Raw genomic sequence first — 26,305 nt, forward strand, 5'->3', positions numbered from 1 at the left:
GCCAGTAATTAAATGAACAGACTGCTGTCTTGGAGTTTTTACTAGGCTGGGAGATTGTGAGAAACATTGCAGCGTGCGGGAGAATAGGGTGTTGATGAATGCAAGCCTGAAGCTTTGGGCTGGTTTAGTTTTTATACTCTCATTTCCCTCTTCATACTTAACATAGTAACACAAGATCTTAGTTGGCTAACTGACTGGGGGAGTCAGTTGGTATGGTAGATGACAGTTTAAGCCATCTAATCTGCCTGGCCTTCAGCCTGGCATTAAATGCTGGGGCTGCTGGTGGAGAGAGATGACTTTAATTATTACGTTTCAGGCAAAAACTCATTAGCTCAGTGACCTGCAAAGCAACAGAGGCCAGCGTCGATACTCAGGCTGCGTGATAGCAGAGGCTAGCCTGTCTGACTGTGGGTAATGAATTAATCACAGTCCATGCTCCTGACGTGCTTGGCAGCAGACAAGAGCAGCACTTGGTTTCCTTGTTCCTGTCTTGCTATAAAAGACATGTTCCTGTCTCAATGAGCCACAGAAAAGGGTGAAGTGGAACATTTTTAAGATTGAACTGAACTGAATTTCAGGTTTTGTCATTAAACAGATTTACAAGGAGACTCATTTGCAGATGTCGTTGCTGATAGTGATGTTTGTATTAACTTCTGCTTATTAAAAGATTGTTCATTGTGCCAGAGCATCATTTGCATAATACAATGCTAATTTCATCACTGGTGCTTTTAAGTTGCTGCAACTCCATTATGTTTTTACATAAATTGTCATTCGCTTTCGTTACATCAAAGAAAACTCATATTCTCAACTGGGCATGCGGGGAGGGTTGTACTGTAAACAGGGTAGTGTTAAACACTTCAGCCAGTAAACAAGCCTGATCTCACTCCATCTCCCTCAGGGAGTAGGTCCACCACGTAGCCAGCATGTTTACCATGAATAAGTTCCCCCAAGAACTTATATAAAAACTCCATTTATGAGAACTTCAAAGAATGTCCGTGTTTGCCAGGGGGGAAGAAGAATCTTCTATCAGTCTGCCTTGAGCTATCTCTCTCTGCTCATGGCTATGATGCAAATAAGCTGCTAGAGAAAGAAGGATCAGATTGAGCAAAAGGAAAGTAGACGAGAGCAAGGAGATGAGCAAAGCTGCTTGGAAGGTAAAGATACACATAAAGAATATAATCTGTGTCATCAGTCCTTAACACTTTCGCAAATGGTGATGAAACAGAGACTCTTTAATCTTCCAGCAAATGGCCATGAATCTCACCATGGCTGTTTCCGTGCTGATAACCAGGATCAGCTCCGTGATCTACCAAACCAAAATGAGGTCCACTCTTGCACATTGGACACAGTGGTTTCTTTATTCTACTAGTAGCAGAAGATTGGAGGGAGTTACCTAGTGGTGCATGCTGGGTACCATCAGCTTGAAGCCTCATTGATTCGCTGTTGGAGTGACTGGAACAGGGGTCACGGTGGGGTCAGCACAATTACAGACAAACCAATGGTCTTTAATGAGGAGGAGGGATGAACGGGTTGCCAATTACTGTACTGTTTTGCACTGAAAACAACCTGGTGCTGTTAAGACACAGCATGATTAACCTTCACCAACTTTAATTTTGTTTTTTCTTTACCCGAGGAAATGTTGAAAGGGAGGTTGTTAATTAGTGCTCATGATGTTACAACTGTTATTAGAACTGTTACTTTTACGCTCTTTGTTGACCCCGTTTATTGGGGTTTATTGGGGTCAACAGGCCAGTGTCAGAGGGGGGCTGCCATGTTCTTGTGGTGGGTGGATGAAATGCATTGCACTGTGTGTGGAGGACTTACAAACCATTATCTGAAGAATAATTGGTAGAATGATTGCCAGAGTGTTGGCAAGGTTAAAGGTAACACTTTAAGAATTAGTGAAGGTTGAAAAACCCCTCAGTATGTGTTGAAGTGTGAAAAGTTAATTAGGAGCAATCAAAGTCTACAGAAGGCTTCAAACACAGTGTCTTTATTGCTATAAATGAAACTGTGACAACCTCTAAGAAACTGATTTTAACTAATGACGTTAGTCCAGCAGTTTCCCCTGTATCACAGAAATGCAGTAAGCTTCGGAAGTGAAGACAAACTGAGTCTGAGTTGCTGAAATGTTTATCTCTGTCATCTGTGTTCCTAGGTGGTTGGCTTAGTTTAAAGGAAGTGTTTTTATGGTTGTGTTTTTTACTCTGATTACTAAAAGTTCATTGTTGATAAAATGTAGCAGAAATCTAGGAATGATAGAAGTGATAGCTGATCCGTTGATTTCCTGTCTATTGGTTGGCTTTGGTTGTTGTTGAGCTGTAGGAACTGAAGCTTACTCTTTTGCAGTCAGTGTAAAAGTACAATAAGCTTCATTTCTTACTGTTTAGATTCGGTAAGAAATGTATGCTCAGCTGAATAAGAAAATTTTAATGGTGGTGTGTATGGGTAGTGGCAGTGAGAGGGTTACTTCCACTCATGCTCCCTCTTTGACTGCCAGATAGGTCATTAAACAGGAGGTTCTGTAGTTGTCAGAATTAACAGGAAGTTGGCAGTGCGGAGGAGTCTTATGTCATGTTTTTGCTGTGTCCAGTCCTGCTGTCATCATTAGGTGGGTAATCAATATTCTTTTCTTACTTTTAATGTTAGAGCTAGCTAAGATTCTAGGATATATAGTACAGTGGTTGATATAGTGAAAGTAATTCCAACATTTTCTTGAATGACTGAGATGTTGTTAGTTCTCTGAGGAGAAGACAGATGGTTTAACTTTCAGTCATTCATCGAAGAACGAAAACCAAGCAGTTCATCAGCAACACCCTGTTCTGTTTCAGACTCCCACTTTCTACACCTCACATTTTCTGAACTGCTCAGTACACTCATAGTTCATGGACTTCTGCTGTTACCACGAAGCATTTCTAGAGTAGTATTCAGTCGTACCTTACTCAAATGACCATCAATGATCATTATTAAGTGATCCTGCTATTGTGACAGTATAGCAATCAATTAGTCAATAGTAATTTCACAAAAAGCAACAAAACCTACCAGCAAATCTAAGGCCTACTTTGTAAAGTGTAAAAACGACAATTTGTGGTTTTATAGGAAGTCATGTGCTGGACTATTTCTTGGCTAGGCACAGCAACATCCTGGAGTCTCTGCTCATTGCCTGGCTGTATCACAGTGATGACAAGATGGATTTTGTTACTCTTGGATAGAGCCAAGCTAGATGTTCCCCATTTCCAGGCTATATGCTAAGCTAAGATAGCCATCTTCTGGCTGCACCTTCATATTTAAATATGAAAGAGTTGCTATTTTCAAGTGAACAAACACGAATAGTCACTTTTTCAAATTACTAATATCTCAGTGGGGCAGTAAAATATAAGCATACTTAATGACAGCTACTCCATGTTAGCCATCAAATATACTGTTTACAGCAGCCAGAGCAAAAACATGTTTATTTTCTCCTCATCATGCAGTCATGTACAGCATTCAGTATACTTCATATGTAGAAAAATGTTATATGGAAACTCTGAGACTCCATTTACCAAAACAACAATAAGTGACATTCTTCTATTGTATAGGAATAACAGATATAAAATCCTGTACAACCCAACCTTGGAAAAGTGTGTTTCACACCCTCACAAATAATGGTCATGCTCCCAAAGATCCACGGGAATTGGATTTCATGGGTGAGATAAAGAGGAGTGCATTTGGCTGTGAGGTACGCTCTGGGGGCTTAGCACTTCTTGTTAAGGATACATCCAGAGGCAGGGTGTATTTTGAAGTTAAAGAGAGGCGTTGAGAAGGTCAGAGCAAGTATAGAGTAGAAAACTGCAGAGCTGTGTCATTGATGTTTAATAATTTCTCTGGCCTTTGGAAATAATGAAATAAATATAAGAATTAATTTCGAAAAAGAAAAATATTCAGAAAATAAATAATTACTGTACAAATGTACTGTTATTCTACACAGTAAGGACGTAAGATACCAAAAATACTTGATCTATGATCAAAGGAAAATCATAGAGGAATCATAGATTAATTTGTGACTCAAATGTACCTTGTGTTTCTGTTGTTTTCCAGTCCAGTGTGAATGTGTAAAATCAACAGTTTATTCAAAAGCGCTACATATCCATTTTAATATATAACCTAAAGACACGGCAAGAGGTTAAGTAATCAGAAAAATAATGAGACTCACGAAGATTAAGTATGGAAAAATATAACTTAGTCAGCAAAGGACACTAACAACTGTCAAGTGTATCCTGAATTGCCATAAAATGTTTTTAAATTCTGCTACTCATTGTATTAGATTAGGTGTGACTTTTCTTTGGGATATAATGAAATCATAATAAATAGCCTTGCAGATGTCTGTGTGAGTGTTGGTTGCTGCAGCCTGTTGGCTCATCCCTCTGGGTTGTATTGATTTTCAGGCCAGCCAGATAGAGTTTCTGCCATAGTAACATATTACATCTGCACTGATCAGGACAACTTGTCTGGGAAGCACATGCACAAGAGATGTAGAGCAGGCACCAGTGTTACTACACAGACTCTGCAGTCTGAGACATAGATTTGTTGTCACACACGGAGAGGATTGGTAAATTTGTATTTTATTTCTGTTGCATGTACTGTGTATTAAAGCTTCCATTTCTCACTTACATTACAACAATATTAGTCACAGGACAGCATGGAGACACTACTGTCACTATGAGCAGTGAATCTTAACCATCATAACTACAATGATCAACTGTTAGGGAACCCCTGTCTAATTTGTAAACAAATTTTGTAAGAAATGTAATGCCGTTTGAATTATTTTCTTTTTATTAAATCATAAAATATGATGAGAAAATGTTGTTAATGAACATATTGGCAAAGTCACAAACTGTTCATAATGTTCAATGCCAACATGTATTGTTTTCCCACAGTATCCTATCTTGCAATACAATATCCACCTGTAGCAACTACAAGAATTTAAAAACCTTTTTTATGATATTTCTTTAGGCACTCACAGCACTTGGTTAAGGTTAGAAAATGAATTGGAGTTTTGGTTTCCCTAAACCTTCACCAGAGGGCTTTTGTTGCCAAAAACTAACCTAACCACACACAGGAGTCAGGATATGAACCCCTATCTCTGGTGTAACTGTCTGGTCCCAACATCCACCCCGATCACCTCTCTATCACTAGCGTAGCACTCAAATAAACACATTGCAAGGAAACATAATCCAGGCAGCAGTTACGTTTCCATACAAAATGTATTTAGGAACACAAACAAGTAGCACAGGGCTGGCAGTGTTGATGAGGGATTTGAATTGCTTGATTTGATTAAATTCAGTTTTTCAAATAGGCAATTAAATTCAAGAGTGATCATTGAGTTTATTTCTCTATTTTTTCTTAATTTTCTTTAATATAATTTAAACTAAACATATAATTAAAACTTTTAACTTTTTTTTTTTTTAAACTAATGTCAGCATTAACAGTCTAGTGTCAGTCCCAGTTTCAACTTCTCTGTCCTGACAAGAGGGTAGTGTCGACTTAGTTTGATTATTGTGATTCAGAGTGTTTCAAATCAATTATTGCTAAAGCGAGTGCATTATATCTTTTAGCAGATCAATGCATTATTAATGACGCAATAACTCAATTATTACATGCCTATCGTATATGTTACAGAAGTGCTAGAAAGTGTCTCTTGCTTGTTCAGGGCTAACCTAACAAGACCAGAGCACTAAAGAGTGATTTACGCTGCTACAAGGATTTAGCCAATTCAAATTTAGCAATATAACATAGCAATCAAACTAAACCATCACTCAAGAGCACGTGCTGAAAGAAATGTCTGTTGTCTCTTTTCTCATGGAAATAAAATATCAGGAGAGTGGTGAAAAGGATTGTTCTTCTCTTTTCAAAATATTTGTGTCTTGCCATCAAATCATCCAGATTGTAAAACAGATAAATCCTCGTGACCTCTAAATCCCAAATATGCAAGGAGTCTTTGTCTGTTACAGTGTGTACCCTGAACTGACTTGGTTGGTGGTGAACTGGAAGGGTGAGACAATAGCATGCAGCCTCCTGCAAACCAATCACCATTACATACAACTTAGCTTTTAAACATTCAAGGACAAAAAAAGAAAAATATGACATATGAGATGGTAGTGTATTTTCAACAGGTAGCACTGAAACAATCACTCAAATGAGACAATACCAGAGCAGGCTAAGGAAGGCTTCAGGAAATATCAACTAGGCTTTAAATGCATTTTTCATCAACATTGGATTTTCTATTTAATTTTATTTATTCTTTATTTATCTGCTGTATGGGGCATTTAGGTGACTGGCACTCAGTTGTATTATCTTTTATCAAATATAAAGGTCATTTAAATCAGCAAAAGTCACAGATAAATTTCCACTGGTGCATGACAAATGCATTTGTCCCATCTCCCAACCCTGTGAACTGGGTCTGCGGTGGGGCTTTTGGTGGCTCAGCTCTGGGCTCCACATGCTGCAGTAATCCTGGGAGGGTTAGGATAAAGCCTGGCTTCGTCTCACTCTCTGCCTCCTCCCAGATCAGATGAGATTAGGCAAGAGCTAAGGAGCTCTGGGGGAAGGCAGGGCTGAGAAACACTGAGGCTGAGGAGGGACACAGCAAGGCAGGTAGGCACTCTTGCAGTAGGAGAAAGCAGGAGAGCCGAGGCGAGAACAGTCAACACTACAGGGTTGAATAAGTTGTTTTACATGAAGGAATACTGCTGTGGAAGAGAGTTTGGAGCCAGCTAGACAAAGTGCGTAAAGAAGGTGGTGCACTAGATTGAACTCCCTTGGTCTTTCTGTCTTTCTGTCCTCTTTTCTTTCCAGTGGTTACAGTTTAAATTCCAAAGCAAAGGACCGAGGCCAAGGCCAAAGGTACTGTGGAAAAGACAACAAAGGTTTCTATGGCAGAGATGTGGATTCCAACAAACACAGTTGGCATTGTTTGTGGATGGGAAGCTGGTGAGGGATCATGTCCTTGTTGCTGGACTAGCAAGTCTTGCTGGTTGGTCAGTTAACCTTGGTGTGCTTAAGGCCCTCCTGGCGGCACTCCTTGCAGTCAGGCGAAGAACCAGCTGTCCTTGGGAAGTTACAGTATAAGATTGAGAATAAAAATAGCAAATAAAAAATAAAAGGAAAGCCTGAAGACTCATTGTAAGAATGATCCATCAGGTGCACCCAGGCTGGCACAGATTATTTTCTGTGGCACTGTAATTTTTAGTACGTAGCCATTTGAAAATATGGGAAAATAAATGTTTTGTGTCTAGCAAGCTGTAATGATGTCCTTTACTGAATTTAGTTTCTTGATAATATCATCTTGCTTGTAAACAACCTGGATTTGGCAACCTAGATGCAAGGAATCTATGACTCTTTACTTATGCTCTTGTGAAAATGCACTATATGATTAGTGCAAATATTGGAAAGCATTTGCTGAAAAAAAACTGTTTGTGGCATTGTTCATGCCGAGAGGGCTAAATAACACTGAGATTAAATTGCCTGTGTCTTTCTTGTTCTTTTCAGCAAGCCATGCCAAGCTGATACTGGAGTAACAGAGCTGACAGTGGGACTATATGTTAAGGATTGTCTGTTGAACCCTTTACTACCTGGAGCCTACTGAAATTCTTCTTCGGCTTTTATCGGAAGGTGTTTTGGCAATGGGGAGGAAGAAGATCCAGATCACCCGGATCGTAGATGAGAGGAACCGACAGGTCAGCGTCTTCTTCTCATTATGTCTTCTTATATTACATTTTATAATTGTGTGCTGTTTGAGGGTAAAGACCTCCTATGCACATAAGCTACAGGATTGATAAATTCCTTATTCCAGACATTTACTCTGTTAACTATCTCCTCAGTCTTCTGTATCACAACATGCATCCATACAAAAACATACAGTGTATTTCTGCTGTGGAAAACAACATCTAGCTGCATTTTTGGATTTTTTTGGTTTTAATATTTAGTTTTCATGATATCTGATGTGTTGATGTGTGGCCCATGAATCCTGCTAAGAGCCCACTCTAAGATTAGGGATTCACTGCGTTTATTCCAAAATCCAAAGGAACAAGTACAGTTGATGTCGATATTTTAAAAGTAGCCCTATAAAATTTATGATAAAAACATTAAAGTATTATATGGATGTGCAAGTATTGACAGGTTCACCTTATGTGGATCCCCTATAGTTTCAGTTTAAAAACTCCCAAAGATTCTTGAAAGCTGTTTTACTTCTGAGAGTGCAGTGGTCCCAGCTGGTGGCGAGGGCAGTAATTTGGGGTTAGCTGGGTCCGAACGGCACCCTGTCATTAGCAGGGTGGGTCAGCGTGAGGGACACACAGTGGCCTTCTCTCCTCACGGTCTCCTTGCTCAGCCACACTGCTGCCCACTGGAATCCCTCTCTGTCTGTCTCCTCTATATATATCACCTCCAACAGCACAACAAATACCAGTCTGTCTGGAAGGAAGGCGCAGGCTCTGGAAATAGGGATGTGGCTGGAAAATAAATATCTGGGATGATGTTTATATTTGATGTTTGGTTGTCTTGGCCAGATCATTTTTAGATAGACACTGCTTTAGCTGTTGGGTGTGCACTATCACTAGAGCCTGCTGTATATTTAGGTTCTTGCATTCTATTTTGGGAATTTGGCTTGTTTTTCTCATTTTATCTGTCAAGTGCATCAATTGTTTTTAGCTGTTTTTCCTCTTTCTAAAACTATCACACTATTACACACTATGCAGATTATATGGTAATGAAATTGCTGTAGTAGAAAGATTCACCAGGGATACATAAGCTATCAGCACAAACATATAGTCTAAAAGAGGGACAAGGTAGTTCTTTGTTATCTCTTTTCACAGAAATATATTTGTAAGTCATGCTCAAGAAATAATGAATATAATTACAAACTTTGTTTAAGAGGAAATTGGAAAAAAAACTAACTTTTCTGCCAACAAACATGAACTGCTGTTGTAATCATAGTGAAAACTGTGGCATTTACTACCAATAATATAATCTAGTTGCTGTAATGAGATGCAACATTTATTCAGTAAGTACTACTGTTCCAAATATTTCTGGCATTAGTGCAAATGTTCAGCTTGGTTGAACATGAACTTGGTTGGCCATCTGATGCAGCTTTTGCTCCCTAACTTGAACATGTAAGGTTACCGGAGCTCCAACATCTTGACTTAGGACACTTTGCTCCTTAGACATTTCGAAAACAAAAAAACAGACAAACAGACAAATTACATTATATCGTCCCCATTGGGAAAAAGTTAAAATGTTTTAAGAAATCTGTAGTTTTATGACCAAAAAGGAGAATAAATCACTTATTAACAGTAAATCATTCTCTCTCTGGCCTTCTTCTGGTAGAGAATATATAAAGCTACAGTGCTATCATGCATACAGTGTTACTCTCTACAGTTCCCTGGGTAAAAGCCTCCAAATGGGTCGGGAGATGGAGAGTAGCTTTAAGTTACTGAGTTCCACACATTTAACCTTAAAACGGACAGGCTTTGTGATACATAGACCTATGCTTTAGGATCTGGATATTCCAATTATCTGACTTCTAGTGAGGTTCACATTGATGGAAGCATTTCATGTCCTTTCTTGCAAGGAGGTCAGTGCTCAGAATATATAGATTAAGGGGGGTTTTCCTGTGACCAGTGAATAGCCAATGATGGTGAGGAATTGCCAGGATGAAGAGGAGTTTGTTTGTTCACCTCAGGAGCATGTAAGGGCATGAAGAGCAGTAGAATATGGGAGATGAGTGGGTGTTTTCTACTGAAGTCTAAAGCACACACGCTTGCCTGAAACTCCACTTTAGTCTTACAGTCTGTTTAGGAGGTTCCGGCTCTTCCTAACTCCTCTTCCAAGTTATAAGTAGAGGATATTTTATACTTCCCAGCAGTGAATTGCAACATTTGGCAACACCAACTCAAACCTTTTGGGAAACTGAAAATGGAAAAACTACTTTTCGACCAACAACTGTGGATTGATTGTACAGTATATCTCATTTTGTTTGTCGTTTTGTTGAATTCGACTGTTTTCCGGGTGTAGCTTTGCTCCCTTTTAATATTTATATTTTGTTTTGCTTACATATTGAAAATCATATTGAAAGACTCTTACTGACATCACCAACAACTGTTGTGGTGCCTTTGAGCAAGTACCTGAACTACCATCAGAAAAACTGGTCATCAGCAAACAGTAGAAGACTGTGAGCTGCAGAGCTGTGAACATCTGGAAATGTGAGAACATGAATTAGGCAGGCAAGGGCCGAATGACATACACCTGATACTCAACATTGCTAGAAATCTTAGAGGTGAGAGAAGATAGGAGAGTCTGAGGAAGCTTCTACATGTGATATGAGTAAGGATCCCAGAAGCTATGATGCAAGGAAGACAAACCTAGATGAATACAGTTGACTCACTGCAGGGCGTTAGCTACACACCAAAAAAGGGATGAGAGTATGATCGATGTGTGACCTGTGGGTTGTATGTAGGTTTAATGTGAGCTGTAAATGGTCCACTCCAAACAGTGCATTTTAGCTTTATGGTTGCCTGGAATGGTTTAGGTCGCAAGAATGATTGCTATAATGTTAAAAACTGTAAACTTGGGATTTTTTTTTTTTTTTGGTTACATCTACAAGGCGGGGGTTAGTGACAGTATTATTGACTTTCAAGGTATATGATTACTATCAAGGGTTAACACCTTGATAGTAATCATTAAGGGAGGGGAAACTTTACTGAGTTGCTTTAACCACCCACGTTTCCTATCCATTCAATCAATGACATTTTCCATTAGCAAAAGTCACAAATTTAGAAACAAATTTACAGATTATTACCACCCGCTTTGGGGAGTTTAGTTTCAGATCTTGCACAGGACTTCCTTCCTTCCTGACCTTCGTCCTCCCTCCTTATTCTCTCCTTTTAGCGTGACACAGACACATTTTGAATCTCTTTGAATCTCAACTATGAGGTTGTGGCGTTGACCTTGTGTCAGTTGTCTATGCTGACAGTGTTCATTGACTCATAGTCAGTTGTTATGGGTAAGAGCAGTTGTTAAATGCCTGAAATGAAACATAAATGTCATTGCAAATGTGTGTTTTTATTACTATTGTTGCACCAGAATTTGACAACCACACCACATCCTTCAGATTAGAGGCTGCAATGGAATGCACATTGGGTTACCTGCCCTTTTGCCATAAGCTATTTGGATTTCATTACCTTAAAGACAAGGCCATTTTTTTTATCCTTAAGCAATCAGATGACAAAAAAATGCTGAATTACACTGTGATCGGCTGTTTACAAAAGTATTATTTAGCTGTCAACTCTGACATCCCTCCATTTTGGGAGATTTTGTGTCTGTAAAACATTTAAAAGATTTGTTTTCTGCTCAAAGACATAAGACTTTTGTAAACTGCCCTTTGGCCTCCACCTCCCCTACACGTCAATTTAGTATTATTATTGTATTTCTTCCACCATAACATCTTGTTTATACAAATAATGGGGTTTTCTTGCGTTAGGATGTGCTTTAGGTAAAAAATGAAGAGAAAATGATGATGGTTTCAAAGTAATTAAAAATGCAGTCAGGCCTTAAACTGCAGTTTTGCATTTAAACTCCTTGTCTCTCCAAAATGTGGAGTGGATATTTGAATAAAACTAGACTTATCCTTACTTTCTAGGTGACATTCATGAAGAGGAAGTTTGGTCTGATGAAGAAGGCTTATGAGTTGAGCGTTCTGTGTGACTGTGAAATCGCCCTGATCATCTTCAACAGCTCCAACAAGCTGTTTCAGTATGCCAGCACCGACATGGACAAAGTCCTGCTGAAATACACCGAGTACAACGAACCCCATGAGAGCAGAACCAACTCTGATATTGTAGAGGTGAGTGGTAGACATCTCTTGATAGTCTCCAACTCATGTCATAATGTTAGTGCAAGTGTTGTCATTGGAGAGTTTCAGACGGACCAAAATATGGCACAGAGCATTATTCATGTACAGTCTGAGTTTGTAGAGAAAATGTAGACTTTCTTGTTCCTCTTTACTTTTGGTGGTTGATCTATTGAAACCTATTGTGCTGTTTCAGCATTAATAGTGCTGTGAATGCCAGCTAAATGCCCAAATGCCTAAATGTTTCACATCCAATGACCTGTTTTTCAGTATCACTCATGAAATGGTAGCAAAGATATGACATTTGTTAAGTTTTTGTCATTTTATGGTTTAAAAGAGTGTAATCACATCAGGGCAACAGATGGGTGACCCTAGACATTTTTTCTGTATCTTTCCATGGGCAGATTTAGTAGAGAGTAACATAGAGAAAGAAAGAAAACAGTAGTAGAAGTAATTGAGAAGAGGACAAGCAGAAAGTGAAAGAGAAGTAATAAAATAAAGAGTTGGAGAAAGTCAAAAAAGGAGAGAGAGCATAAGAGAGATAAAACTCTTGATACTGTAAAACATTATTGAGGATTTACGCTCAAACTCTTTACTTTCTCAACGGGGTTGAAAATCCCTCAATATTTGTTCTGAAAGCTCTGAAACTGTTAGCATCCATTTAGAGGATTAAGGAATGAAATGTCTGCAGTTTGTGCTTTAGAAAGATGAATTCCTAGAAAGTGTAACAACTGAGGATTCAGCAGAATTTGTCCAGCTGTTGCTGCCTTCAGTGCTCTCTTACCTCTTTTAAAATTTTGCGCAAAAGATTATACATTTTGAAAGATATTTTATGTATCTTTTTCATTCAATGGAACACATAAATGCTGAACTTGATGTACAACACAAAATGCAAACTGAATCTAGTTGATACTGGCCCTGTAACAACACAGGCAGTGGGGTCATTTCATGCTGCCTTATACATGGTGCAGAACAATAGGGCTGCAAGAGACTATCAGGACTTAATGTGACAACGCCTGTTGAAACCCTGTGGGAAAATTAACTCATAATATGGAATAAAAGAATGAAAGAGATTACAAATTAGAACATCCATCCATTAGAATATGAAGAATGAAATACATTTGTTAAAGAGTTTTATGATCATTGATTAAACTAATAATGAAGACTGAGATTTTCACATCGCATATTTGAAGGATATAGATTGCAACTTGGCCTTCCAACTTTGGATAATGCAAATCATCTGTGTATTAAGCATTAACATACCCCCGTCATAGCTTACCTACTGGAGACATACAGCAAATGTTTTGAGTTATAAGATCCAGCTGTCCGCCTGCTCTGTGGGGTCCTACAGCATCATCAGTGTGGTGACAACAGACGTGTTGCATCATGGTCCCTGTGCAGCACTTTCCTGTCTCTCACAGCACGTACTCATTGCCGCTACCATTAAAAATGAATGGTCATCTTGACTCACGTTCTGGCTGTTTATGTTAGCTTCTGATGCGTGTTTGCCTTGCTGAGGGCCTTTATTTACTGCTCCCACCCAGCGTACCTTACACACACACAGCAGTACTGTACTGAATGCAAACTGTCAACTGTAAAGGAAGCTAAACTTCCTAAATTAACTGTGTTTATTTTCGAAATGCTTCTTCCTCCTTCCTGAAAAAGAGAGACGCTTCAGTGTTTCAGGGGGAGTCCAGGCATGTTTTCCATCTGCTTTCTTTCCTCTCTCAGTGTCTTCTATCTTACCAGGTTCACAGACTCTTAACCTTCCCAGACAATTATAGGACTAAAAAGGGAAAAAAAAACACCTGAAACAAATACAGGCTTAGGGATAAACAGAAGAGGAATTCATTGCCTTAGATGTAGTGATAGTAGTGGTAGAGGTTTTTAATATGCACCATTGATATTGACTGTGATGATTCTAAATAACATAATCATGTCTATTGTCCTGCTGTAAACCACATGCAGACACCTGTGTCAGCTCTGAGAGCCATTAGCCAGGCTCTATTTGCCTACTTCGAGCCCTTATTTGTTTTTCCCCACAAATGTCACACATAGGACAAAGTGGTTAAAACAAAGCGTGGAAAGTGGGAGGTTGCTCTTTTACATATCGGTAAGTCCATCTGCAACATCTAAGCATGGAATTTGACTATGTGTAAAGTAATACCCCACTGGCTGCAACAGACATCTCGTGTCGGGAAGGACCAGCAGACAGCTTATGTGGATTCCTTGTCAATGTTTGATGGAACATGATGTTTGCTGATGGTTATCTCTCTGCCGCTAAAACACAAACAGCTCGCAAGTTTCTTTGTCACACACACGCAGTCTTCACATGAGCACTACCACATCCAGCATAAACATGGTCTCTTTATTTTGTTTGGTTGCTCCAGTATGTTTAAAGTAAAATTGAAATTTGAATTGTACTCACTTTTTGTGTAAGGAAATATAAACTATAACGATCTTGCTCTTTTTAATTTTTAAAGGAGGATACTGTATGTCTTGCAAATTATAGAACAAAGCAATTTTTCCTCTTTTCAACAAGCCCACACAAAATTAGCTATCCAGCATTTGTGTTTTAAGGAATACTTAAAACACAAAGACATCTAGGGAAATGGGCTTATTTGCTCTCTTGCTGAGAGTTAGATGAGAAGATTGATACCTCTCACTTGTCTGTATGGTACCAGCACAAGAAACGGTCCAGCACATAACCCCCCATAAAACTATATGTTGGTTTTTACACTTAGGTTTGACTAAAAAAAACAAATGTAATATTTTAATGAGCTTTAGAGGTTGTGGAAGGTTGATTTTATTACATTTTTGTACAGAGCCAGGCTAGCTGTTTCCCCCTGTTTCCAGTCTTAATTTGTGCCAAGGTAAATTAACCAGATGCTGGCTGTACAGATATGAGAGTGGTATCAATCTTCTCATCTGCCTCTTGACAAGAAAGTGAATGTCAAACTATTCCTTTAAGCTGTTTTTCCCTGTACAGTATTCAACATTTGGGAGTCGTCATGATGTTAATTCCACTCAGAATGCCAAGCTAGGCTAACTAGCTTACACTCAGACAGTGGAAGCTTAGCGTAACTTGCCATTGTTAGCGCGGACTCCGACCAGATCTTGCTTTCATTCATGTTATTTCAACCCCTCCCGAGTCATCGACAGCTTCTGCACACTCAATGTTGTGTTTGTCCCACAATATACAAAGCACAGTTGTAAGGAGTCTATCTATTGTTAGCTGTCTCTTTCGTGGGTCCAGTTGTGGTGATGTTAGATGACCAAACTGTCAAAACTCACAGCGACGAGCAGTGATTATGAATCACAAGATGGTGTAACTTAAAGAGTCATGGAAGAATGTAGGGTAAGCAGTGGCTAACAATTTTTATAATTTCTTTCAGCGCCTGTCCAACTAGATTTGCACCAATCAAGTTACCAGTGCCAACACTGTCAGTTGGAACCAAAAATTCATGACCATGGATATACAGTATACTGATTTCTTTGCAAAACTGACTTTTAATTTCAGTTTGACTTTAAGCAATAGATTCTTTTGAAATGCACTCTACAGATCTATCTCCATATGGATGAGATAAGAGTATAATGTCAACCTGAAGTGAAGGTGGAAGCCAGGAAGATTTAAAAATAAATAAATAAATAAATAATGATGATGATGGTTCGCCAGCTACAGTATAACAACTACAAAGTCTCTGCTGGTCAGCTAATCTCACAAACAGATTACTTTTTTCATAATAATAACAGGTTTGTGTGCTGCAGAGTTGAGTTTCAACAATAACAGAGCAGCTGTCCAAGGTATGCAGTGCAGTCATTTCGGCCTGCAGAGCCCAGAGATGAATGGGAACCATAACAGAAAGTGAAAACTATAATACAGTGAAAGACAGACACTGTGGCATACACCACAGCAGTTGCTTGGGTTTAGCTCTGTGTGATCTGTAGGATGCCTCGTAAAAAAAACAATCTGTGGAAACTGTGTGTGGACTGGCCTTTTAAAGTGTTTGAGCTGAGCTTAGCTCTGCCAGAGATGTGTCAAATCACATCTCAAACACTCCCCCATCCCTGCCCTATTCTTAGCCTATAGGGCAATCACCCGACTGGAAAAGACTCACTCCAGGGCAAGAAGGAGCCTTATTTTATCTTTGATACAGCCCCAACAGCAACAAGGCATCACCCTCATATGTTAAGATGCTTAATGTTGCAGCCTGTGCCTGATGGTTGTAATGATCCAGATGCCTTTAGTGATCCACTAAAGCTGACTTTGACATTTGAGATGATAAGGAGACACACACTCTCTCAGATCCCATAGCAGACACTTTAAGATAGTCTTCAGTTCCCAGACATGATGTAGTGGTTTAAACCAGCATCTGTGGAGCCGCATATAGACCAATGGGTCTCAGAGCAAATCCCCCTAGACCCTCCTCTCCTGGGTCTACTCTGTGTCCCTCTCTGCCCTCATACTGTCCACTCTCCTTCCTCTAAAGAAAACAACTTCTGTCATAGGAGTTTGACCTCCCCCATATTTAAACATAAACTGTAAAGCTACCTGAGAATGTTGTGAAACATTTAAGAAACTGGGATCATCATATGATTGGTAACAGCTGTCCTTAATAGAAACACCCTCCTCTTTTGCTGGTAAAGTCAAGCTGAGTTCACACATGAATCAGAGAAGGGTTGTAGAGTAACAAACTCCTGATGCTGAGTAACTGAAAACTTTCCATTTGCCGTTTTATGTCTCATTTGTCCTCGTATAAGTAATAATAATTGGTGAGCTGTTATACAACGGAAGGCTGCATATTGTTCTGGAGTTGTGTCATCTTATTGAAATTTTTACAATGCACTTGCGCTACTTACATATACTGTACCTCCACATGCAGGTATTTCCCAGGTTATGATTGCAATCAGACAGCCAGATTGTGATCAGCCCTGCATTTTTTTCTGTTTGTTTTCTGATCATTTTAATGTTATTTATTTTTCACATGACAGACATAAATTTGAAAGCAGAGATGAATATTTAAACAGCACTTCAACGCTTTTTGTTCACACAGACACATTAACAGACTATTATGTGATATCTCAATGCCAGGTTATGTATCTCAGTACCTCCCTGCGGTAAGCTTGTGATAAAAATGACACTTGATACTTTGATGCTTTACTGTAGCAAGGGCAGGGCCTTTGATATAACTGGACTGTTGCAAGGAATAAGTAGTGAAATGTAAATAGTAAAATATAATTGGTATATTGGAACTCCAAATTATGAGTCTTAGCTGTCTTGTTATTGGCAATTGGGTGAAAGAATGCGGTCAAACAATTTTTAAAAGCAAACGTTGCTGCAAAAGTTCTGCAAGAAATGTAGTAAAATGCAACAAGTGTATGTTTTGCATTGTCCTTTTCACACTAAAATATACATGAGTCTTTTTTACCTTCACCTTGTGTGTTACAATGTCTCAAGGCCATATTATCCACAATGTACAGTATTTTTAAATCACTGATGGATAATTCATTCTCCACCTCTGATTTTCACTGATAATCGCTGCCACCACTACACAGTAACTCACAAGATGTACAACAATGTACCTTCCCATAATTACACCAACTGGCATAATTGTCAAACAAATGGTCCAACAAACAGAGAGGCTGACAGACTGAGGAAAAGCTTGTCCTGAACTGAACAAGCCAAACACTGTGTGCGTCCTTTTTGAATTTTAAACTGTCCAGCATGATGTTTACTAGTGCGTGGAAATAGAAAACAACCACTGAACTTAGCAGGAATTGAGAGTGTGACTTCTTAAGTGGTCACCAGTTGGTAAAGTGGGGTTTCAAGCCTATGGTGAAAATAGACTCGCAAGTGTGTGTTTAAAGCTTCTAATAACTACTAGTGTCTGGGAATGCAGAGAACATGTGGTGGACAGACAGACAGACAGCTGGCAGGTGAGTTGGTCTGTCAATCCATCCTTTTCACGCTATGATGTGTAATGTAATGAGGAGCAGAGATGAGGTGATGGATACCAGAGAGGTGATGTCACCATCAAGGCTTGCATAATGTTGGTATGATTTGATTTTTTTTTTTTCAGTGACTCCTGTACCCAGGTCCAGGTGCTGCCGACTTCGATTCACCCATCAATTCATCCAACCATATTCTAAACCAATTATGTGACCCTAATTTTTCTAAACCACTTGAACAATGTCAATTCCTTACTTGGCTTCATTGGGAAGCCAGTGGGAATAACATATTTTCTTTGTGAAATGTGCAATCACACAAGCTTCAGCTTTAGACTTCTATAATTCACATTTGTGTATTAACGATAGATTACATAAACATGTGTAATGTGAAAGGTGTTGCTTGTAATGATGAACCCACAGAGAACTGTCAGCCAACTGAACCAACTTTGTCTCTATGGATTGACTCATTGTTTTGGTTTTACGGCCTGTTGTTTTGGTTCACTCTCGTCAACGTTGTATCCTGTCACAGCCTCCAGATTTTTCCAGCCAAGAAAAAAAAAAAAAACTCTAAAAAACCACACTGTACGTTAGATAGAGAGACAAAGTTTGCAACCAGCTGGTAAGGTGAACATAGTGGAGCTTTTAGAGACAGAGACAGATAATTCCCTCAGGAGCTGGTGAAGACCAAAACAGAGCTAAAAGCAGAGTGAAGATTGGAATAGTGGCCGAAAACATGAATGCTTGACTGAATGAATGCTAACGTTGCTCTGTATCTGCTGCATGTTTGACAACAATTTCATCAAATCAAATTAAAAGATGATAATACAGTAGGTGAGTGTTGTTTATAGCTTCTTTCTGCAGCCTCCAAGTGGCCAGAAATGGACTGTTGTTTTTTTACATTTTCAGCCTCCAGATATTGGATAGATAGATGGAAATTCAGACTATTCACATCCCAGTCACAGACTGACTGACTGACTTCTCTAACTTACCTTATCTAGTGCACCTCACAAACTAACTTCTCTAAACTTACCAACTTGCTGCCTTTTTATGATTTTTCAACAGTAAGTTAGATATCACAATACGAAAAATATATCAGGAATGGTATGAAAGTAAAGAAAAGGAGTAGCATTTTACCAAGAAACTATGAAACTCTTTATATTTTAAAACTGATGATTTCTTAACTTTTGTCAAAGCCACTGTGGTTTGAGGTTCCAAATATATGTAGTAATTTCTGACCATCTAAATGTCACAAGTTTCAGTTCCATGTCATTATTCACATGCGTGTACATTTTTATCTGTAATACTATGCTCATACTTATAATTGCTGTTTATGATTAATGATGCATAAAACCTCTGTAAAGGACCTGAGCTGATGTTAGGTTCAGGTTCTTCCTTTCACAAGGCAGCATTTTCTTTAACAGGTCTGCCTTTCTGCAGCGCTCTGGCTATTTGGGAAAGCTGTGCTGCTCACAGTTATATGATCCTCTACAGAGAGAGGAGTTTGTGCTAATGAATCTCATTTAAAGACTACATCTCTGTGATTAACAGCCAACTCTTTCCCTTTCCCTTTTCTTCCCTGCACCCCTATAAACACCCAACCAAATCCAAAGTTGTTTCAGACCTGCTATAAAAATATCTGCTTACTCCAGTCCATTGTGTTTTAAAAGGCTGGTGTGAATATAGATGAGTAGGACTGCAATGTGGAGCAGCATCTCTAGAGGAAAACTCTAGATGTCTAATGTCTGGACTACACAGACCAGCTTTTTGACTGTCACGCTGCTTCAAAGCTCATAAAGTCAAACAAACTGTCAGACCCTCAAGAGCAGAATAATACGTAGTCCTTATAAGCAGATGATATTTGGCTGAAGCATGAATGCAGCATTTACACTACTGTACATGCAAAACATAAACGCATTTCTCAAACTATAACGTTGAATTTGTAAGTGGAGGCAGTTATGATTGTGATTTATAGAACACTGAAAATCAGATCTGTAAATCCCAGAGAATAACTAGGTAAGTGGTTCAGTATCTCAGTTAACAGCATTTGACCATTTGACTCTATTCAGACTCATACTAATTGTAGTGTTTGTCACACCTCTGGGTGAAACTACTGCTGCATTGGTACAGTTAGCTAGACAGGAGGTTTATTCCTCATAGCAGACTGAGTAAGAAGCCTTAGAACTGTTAAGAATAGTTTTGAGATTTGATACATGTTTAGCCATCATCGACTACCTTATAGTTTGTATTGATGGGTATTGTAATGATGCTAGCAGCTCTGTGTGCCTGTACTTAGGCACAGCTGTGAGCTAAATGCTAAAGACAGCATGCTAATGCAAACATACTCACAATGACAGTGCTACCATTTGTAATTTATAATAATTAATAGTTTAATAATAACTTAGTGTGTTAGCGTGCTAATATTTGTTAATTAGCACTAAACACAAAGTACAGCTAAGATTAACGGGAATGCCATTAGACTTAGTTATGTGGGTATTTGGTCATAAAACAAAGTACTGTACAAATTAGAATTTTGACCTGATGATGGCCTGGACCAAAGAAGTGGACCGACTGACTGACAGACATCCTAGAGACTTGCTGGTATTGTAGCTAAAAATTAAACAATTACTGTGCTTTATTTTTTGGATAACCAACTCTATGCTGCAAGCTTTTGGTCTTAGACTGTTACCAATGGATTCTCCAGAGAGACTCTCAGACAATTGAATACTTCATAAAAATGTGAATTAAACCAGCAATTGGTTGATTTGCCTGAGAAGTCCTTAGAAACATTTTCCAAATAAAAAATACATAATGTGTAATGAACTAAACACCAGCTACTTTTTGTAATGTAATTCAAATTGATTAACGCATTAGAGGCATTTTACCTCAGAATAAAAATTTCTTTCCCCATCCGCACTGGAATCAAAACAAAGAGCTTATCGGGTTTATATTTACAGAACTGAGGTAATGTAAATATGGCCTCAGTGGCAGGGAAGTATCTGTATTTTCTGAACCTTTTGAGAATCAGATCTGGTTTCTAGTCTCATGAGTGGTTAGTTGTCCTTCCTGCTCTTTGACCACATATGAAATAGGGACCAGCCAGAGCCATACTCATCCTGTGTTCTGTAATACCTCAGCTTGTGATATGGACAAATGTTATTATATAGGAATAATCGGTTATTACTATGTTACATGTTCAAACTGTTCTGTCTCAGCTGGGCTCTTTTTACGTTTGTTTTACTCTGTTTTTTGTGCGTATTTTTTTTCTTTACTTTGTAACAAAGACACTTTACTGATGTGTTTAGATCTGTAGGTGCTCTGTAAATGGACTGAACTGTAGACATCGTTGTCTGAATGAACGATCAGCTTCTTTCCAATCAGAAAGAATTCATTTAAAAAATTCAGATAGATTTGTAAATCATTTTAAACAAACTGGTTTTATTATGATTTATGCAGTGCTTTGCTGTAAAACAAAACACAAGTTAATTTTCATCTGAATCTCAGTAGTCAGCTTATCGTGCTCTCTGGGAAAGTGTGGCTTTATTATGAGTCTCAACTGCAGGACACTGTAAACTGTGCTAAAGACCTGTTGATGTGGTTGTAATTTCAGCACTTTTTAATCCTTTGTTTCTCCAAACTGCCCTTCCCCCTGGTGCTTATTTCACCCACAGGCCTTGAACAAGAAGGAGCACAGAGGCTGCGACAGCCCTGACGCTGAGGCCTCCTACGTCCTCACCCCCAATACTGAGGAGAAATACAAGAAGATTAATGAGGAATTTGACAACATGATGAAGAGTCATAAAATTGTAAGTAGAATTTCATGAAAAACAAGCATGACATTGAATAGCAATTCAAGTATTACTTAAGCATATTAACATGCCTCTATCTGTTGCTGTCTCTCTAGTCCACAGGCCTTCCACAGCAGAACTTCATGCATGTAGCACCAGGCATCATGTCATACAGCCCCGGTGCAGGAGGAGGAGGAGGAGGTGTGACTTCCCAGGCTCTAGCTGCAGCCACAGCAGCTCTGGCTGACAGTGGAATCCTCTCCTCACATCACACACATCTCCACAGAAACTCTCCACAAAGACCTCCCAGCACTGGAAACACAGGTGTGTGCGTGTTTTGCTTTTTGATCGTCTCTTTGAACACATTGTTAAACAGAGCTGATGACACTCAATCACAGGAAATGCAACATGCATGTAAATTTTTAGGGTTTTTTTTTTCTCGATGGGACTTAAAATTATGGGAAGACCAACAACTTTACAAAAAAACACTTTGTAAATCGGACTGTATTACTTCTCGGGGATGGGGGAGAAAAAAAGCATGCACACATGCGCAGTGGACAGGAATAATATCACTGCCTAGCATATGTAATTTTACAATTGTCAACCTCCTCTAGAAAATGAAACCCTGTCCTAATGGGGCTTATATCCACATTTAGAGTGCATCCTTACTTTCCCTGTGAATATTCTTCCATGTAGTGTGTAAGAGCATATTTGACAAAAAGGCAGTTTAGCTGTATTTACTTTATGTGCAAAGATATAACAAAATAGATAATGGTCAAGAAATAGAAGGGAAAGAGAAGGACTAGCAAAACAAATTCTGACAACCAGCAAAGCCAAAACATTTCATACAGGTCAGTGGTTACAGGACACAAATTGGTAGAAAAAGAAATCAAATAACAAGCTGGGTGTGTGTGTGTGTGTGTGTGTGTGTGTGTGTGTGTGTGTGTGTGTGTGTGTGTGTGTGTGTTGATCTTCAGGTGGCCTGCAGGGCAGTTCTGATCTGGCTCTGCAGAATGGATCTGGACCAGTTGGTATGTACAGTATCTTACCGGAGTCTTACACACACACTCCGACCACTCACATCTGCTCCTCTCATCCCCTGTAAAAGTTGGACAGGGTGGAGAATCTAGGCTTCTCAGAGGAGGAAAATCCTCAGAACTCTTCCTCCTCCTCCTCCTCAGGGCAATGTAGACAGACAGGATGTTGGCTGACAGTCGCTTAAACATCCTGTCTGTCTACATACATCACACTACTTCACTACACGCTCCACAATCCCCCAAGTCTCTGGACTACAGTCATGCTGTACCCAGCAGCCTCCCTGATAGCGATTTACCTGCTATAACCTCCTTTATTAAAATTGTGCTGTGAGCTTTAAAGACATTCAGTGGTGGGATTCATCTGAGATCACATTGCATAAATTATCATGCCAAAACAAGCCAGATACATTAAAAAAGCGCATTTATTACTAATAATAATAATAACATTTTATCTATGAAAATATTATATATCCTTGTTTAAAGCTAGTAAAACTAATGCAGTTGGATTGGTTCAAGTGATGTTTCAGTGTTCAGTGCACTTCTCAGTTTTTGATACTTGTAGTCAAGCAAACATACCTGATCTGTGAAAAAAGTCCATGTTTTCACAAAACTAAAATCTTGGGCTTTTGTCATATGTAGTTGTGTATGTATTTCTATGCAGTCAGACCAGTCCCTGAACTGGATATTTAGTTGGATATGTCTACTGTTTGTTACCAAAGAGTGATTTTTTTTTTTATTAAAAATTATCCAATAAAATCTTGGGGGAAAAAGGCAAAGATTAGAGGAAAGTCTGAAAAAAAGGGGGGTTTTTTGTTTTGTTTTTGTTTTTTTTCTGTTCCGGTCCTGTTAATCATCTCATGCCCCCCCAATCCCCAGGTTGGGAGCCAACGATCTGGAGGTTGTGCTCTGTAAATTTATCATGTTTCAAACAGGAACTGGAGCTAGCTACGTTACTACAGAATGCTGTGGGACGATGATAGATATCTCATTGTGGAGTGAAGGTCACCACTCCACATCAGAACATTTGAACAGTCACAGCTTAAAGGCCAGTGGAGGCACCTGGATGCATCTTTCTACTGGATTGTCAGCTGTATTTGACTTCACTGTTGGGTCTTCAGCCCTCTCTGCTCTCTGCCCTCCTTACAGACTATCCTCCCTGTCGTCTCCCTTTCCCAGAACAGCATGTCTCATACTGTATGAACACTGCCATTATGTAATGTCAGGAGCAAGAAAAGATCAATTATTCATTAGTATCTTTTGTATAATATATAGCTGTACTTTTCTCCATTCAGAGCCTTGTATCGGACCGTTTTGTTTTTAAAACACTTCCCAAATCTTAATATATTTCTAAACTTGGGCAAGACACATTGTGCTTTTCACTAAAAAGAAAGGACTCTAAGAGTCTCAGCAAACATCCCTTGCGAAATTTTTATTAACATGGATATACTGTGCACAGATACTACATACACTGTAACTCCTTGACCGTGCAGATAAACTCATATTCTCCTGGTGTTTCCTCACCATCAGTCTTAAAATGCCATTGTATTTTTCTGTTTCTCTGTTCAGTGAACGGTTTTGTGGGGTCCCCTGGTGGAAGCAGTTTGGGGAAGATCATACCACCCAAATCTCCTCCTCCTCCTCCTCTTCCACATCCTGGGAACAGCATGGTCCCTACCAGCCGCAAGACTGACCTCCGAGTGGTCATCCCCCAATCCAAAGGAATGATGCAAACACTGGTAAGTGTGTGTTTGGTTCATATATTCAGGACCTCAACAAAGGTCCCCACAAAGGTTAATAGCAAAGAAGAATATCCTGCATTTTTTAGATTGATACTTAAAGCTGCATAAATTGATTTGTGGACACTAGAGAGCAGGAAATTGTCAAAACCAGCTGACACATTCACAGCCACCTCCCTCTCACCAACATATGACGTTGTTATGTTAAGCAATTGTCCCTGTAAATGTACTGTAGATATAATGAAGCACATTAATGAGAGCATCTTTAACTCCGGCCTTTTTAAGCATATTGGAGTGGATTAAGTCTTGCCCTTCTCAGCTGTAAATTGAACACAGGCCTAAAGGCTTTCAGTGCCTGAGTCTGAGTTTTATTAGGAACCAGAACACTACATGAGGTGTGCCAAGCCTGAGGGATGTTGGACGCAGGCAAGAACAGGGTGAATAGATGATGCACACTACCACAGAGTCGGTCAGAAACTTTTCAGAACAATTGGTTTGACACCATCTGGACCAGATGGTCGCTGGGTTTGCAAGTAAAATCATTGTTCTTTTAAAGAGGGGAGGATCTGTCTCTGTTCTAGACTGAAAAAATATCATAACCAGTAATCTCCTTCATGATCCATAGTCCCTCTTAATATCTCTCTAGCTTTCCAGTTTTCATTGTGAAATAAGATAGATTTGTTTACATTCAGTGTTTTTTACCCAAACGCATTGTGTGCGTTCTTAAGGCTTATGGTTTAGGCTTGTGGTCTTCTACTCTTCTTTGATTGTTGTATTGCTACCCTTTTCAGCAGTTCACCGCCACTATATGACTATATATGTGTATCAATTTTCAATGTCTTAAGTCCATGTATTATTCTGTCTCTACTAAGAAAGGTTTTTCAATATTTATGTGTTGTTTTTAGTTAAACACTTTATAGCTTTACATGAAACGCTATTTAATCATAGAAATCTACATAATGACTGATTTGGTATAATACACTGTTCACAGCACTAAATAGCAACTCACTGTTCAAGACGGTGGACTTGAACACTCATCATCTAAACATTAACACATAGTATCTCCTCTATTTTATAACCCTGGCTTTGGCATTTAAAAACATTAATTTGGTGGATTGTTAAGCCAAAACAGCAAAGTTGAGGTCACCAATTGTAATCACGAGAGCATCTTGTGTATTATCTTTTATATTGTGGCGGACTTTAGGTACCAACTCTGTAGCCTGCGCTAGCATTTGCAGGCAGTAAACCTCATAAAGTAAAATTATACATTTGAGTGATACAGAAATCCTGTCATTTACAGTAAAATTGGTTTTGCAGAGAACAGGCTGCACACACAACAAGACTGATGATATTTCAAGTAGGTGGCCAACTCGTCAACTTTGTTGGAAAGGGAGTGCACATGCTCTGTGAAAGCTCAGGTCAATATAGACACAACTCCTATAGAATGCAAATGCAGAAATAATATGCTGTTACGTTCTGCATTGATCTCAAATTGTGGCGAAAATAAAGTGAGTAGACCGTACGAGAAGTTCTGGTGATTAGAGGCAGAGTTCATGGTTTGGTGGAGTGACTCCTCTTCAGATTTTCCTGAGCCCGCTTCTCTTCCTTCAGATTGTACGTTCAGCAGCTGTACTGGCTGGAAGTTATTGATTTGCCCTTAACTCCCTTACTGTTGCCCTTCCCTCCCACACTATGCTCAAACATGATGTAACGATTAGCAAACAATGGAAGCAGAGACTTTTTTTTTTTTTTTTTTACTCTTTTTTTTTTTTATGGTGACCAGGCGGCTCCATTGCTGTGCTGGCTGTGAGATCAAGGGGATTTTTACCTGTAGCAGTGATCCATCAGTGAAAGGACATGAGAACAGTTTGTGTAGTTGTTGTTATGAACATTAATGTAAAAGTCTGGCATTTT

At 39.1% G+C, this 26,305-nt stretch overlaps 1 protein-coding gene across 1 annotated transcript in view; it reads left to right on the forward strand.

Annotated features, from left to right (window-relative positions):
* The window catches only part of LOC120802376 (myocyte-specific enhancer factor 2A-like), a 44,815-nt gene that overhangs the window by 12,963 nt on the left and 5,547 nt on the right, over positions 1–26,305 (forward strand). The window contains exons 2-7 of the mRNA XM_040150162.1: positions 7,528–7,715; positions 11,675–11,878; positions 21,502–21,636; positions 21,735–21,942; positions 22,596–22,649; positions 24,222–24,391. Of these exons, the coding sequence (XP_040006096.1) occupies positions 7,662–7,715; positions 11,675–11,878; positions 21,502–21,636; positions 21,735–21,942; positions 22,596–22,649; positions 24,222–24,391 (825 nt within the window). The 5' untranslated portion in view covers positions 7,528–7,661. The remainder of the gene's footprint in view (positions 1–7,527; positions 7,716–11,674; positions 11,879–21,501; positions 21,637–21,734; positions 21,943–22,595; positions 22,650–24,221; positions 24,392–26,305) is intronic.

This window comes from Xiphias gladius, chromosome 1, assembly GCF_016859285.1.
Source record: "Xiphias gladius isolate SHS-SW01 ecotype Sanya breed wild chromosome 1, ASM1685928v1, whole genome shotgun sequence".
NCBI classification, from domain to species: domain Eukaryota; kingdom Metazoa; phylum Chordata; class Actinopteri; order Istiophoriformes; family Xiphiidae; genus Xiphias; species Xiphias gladius.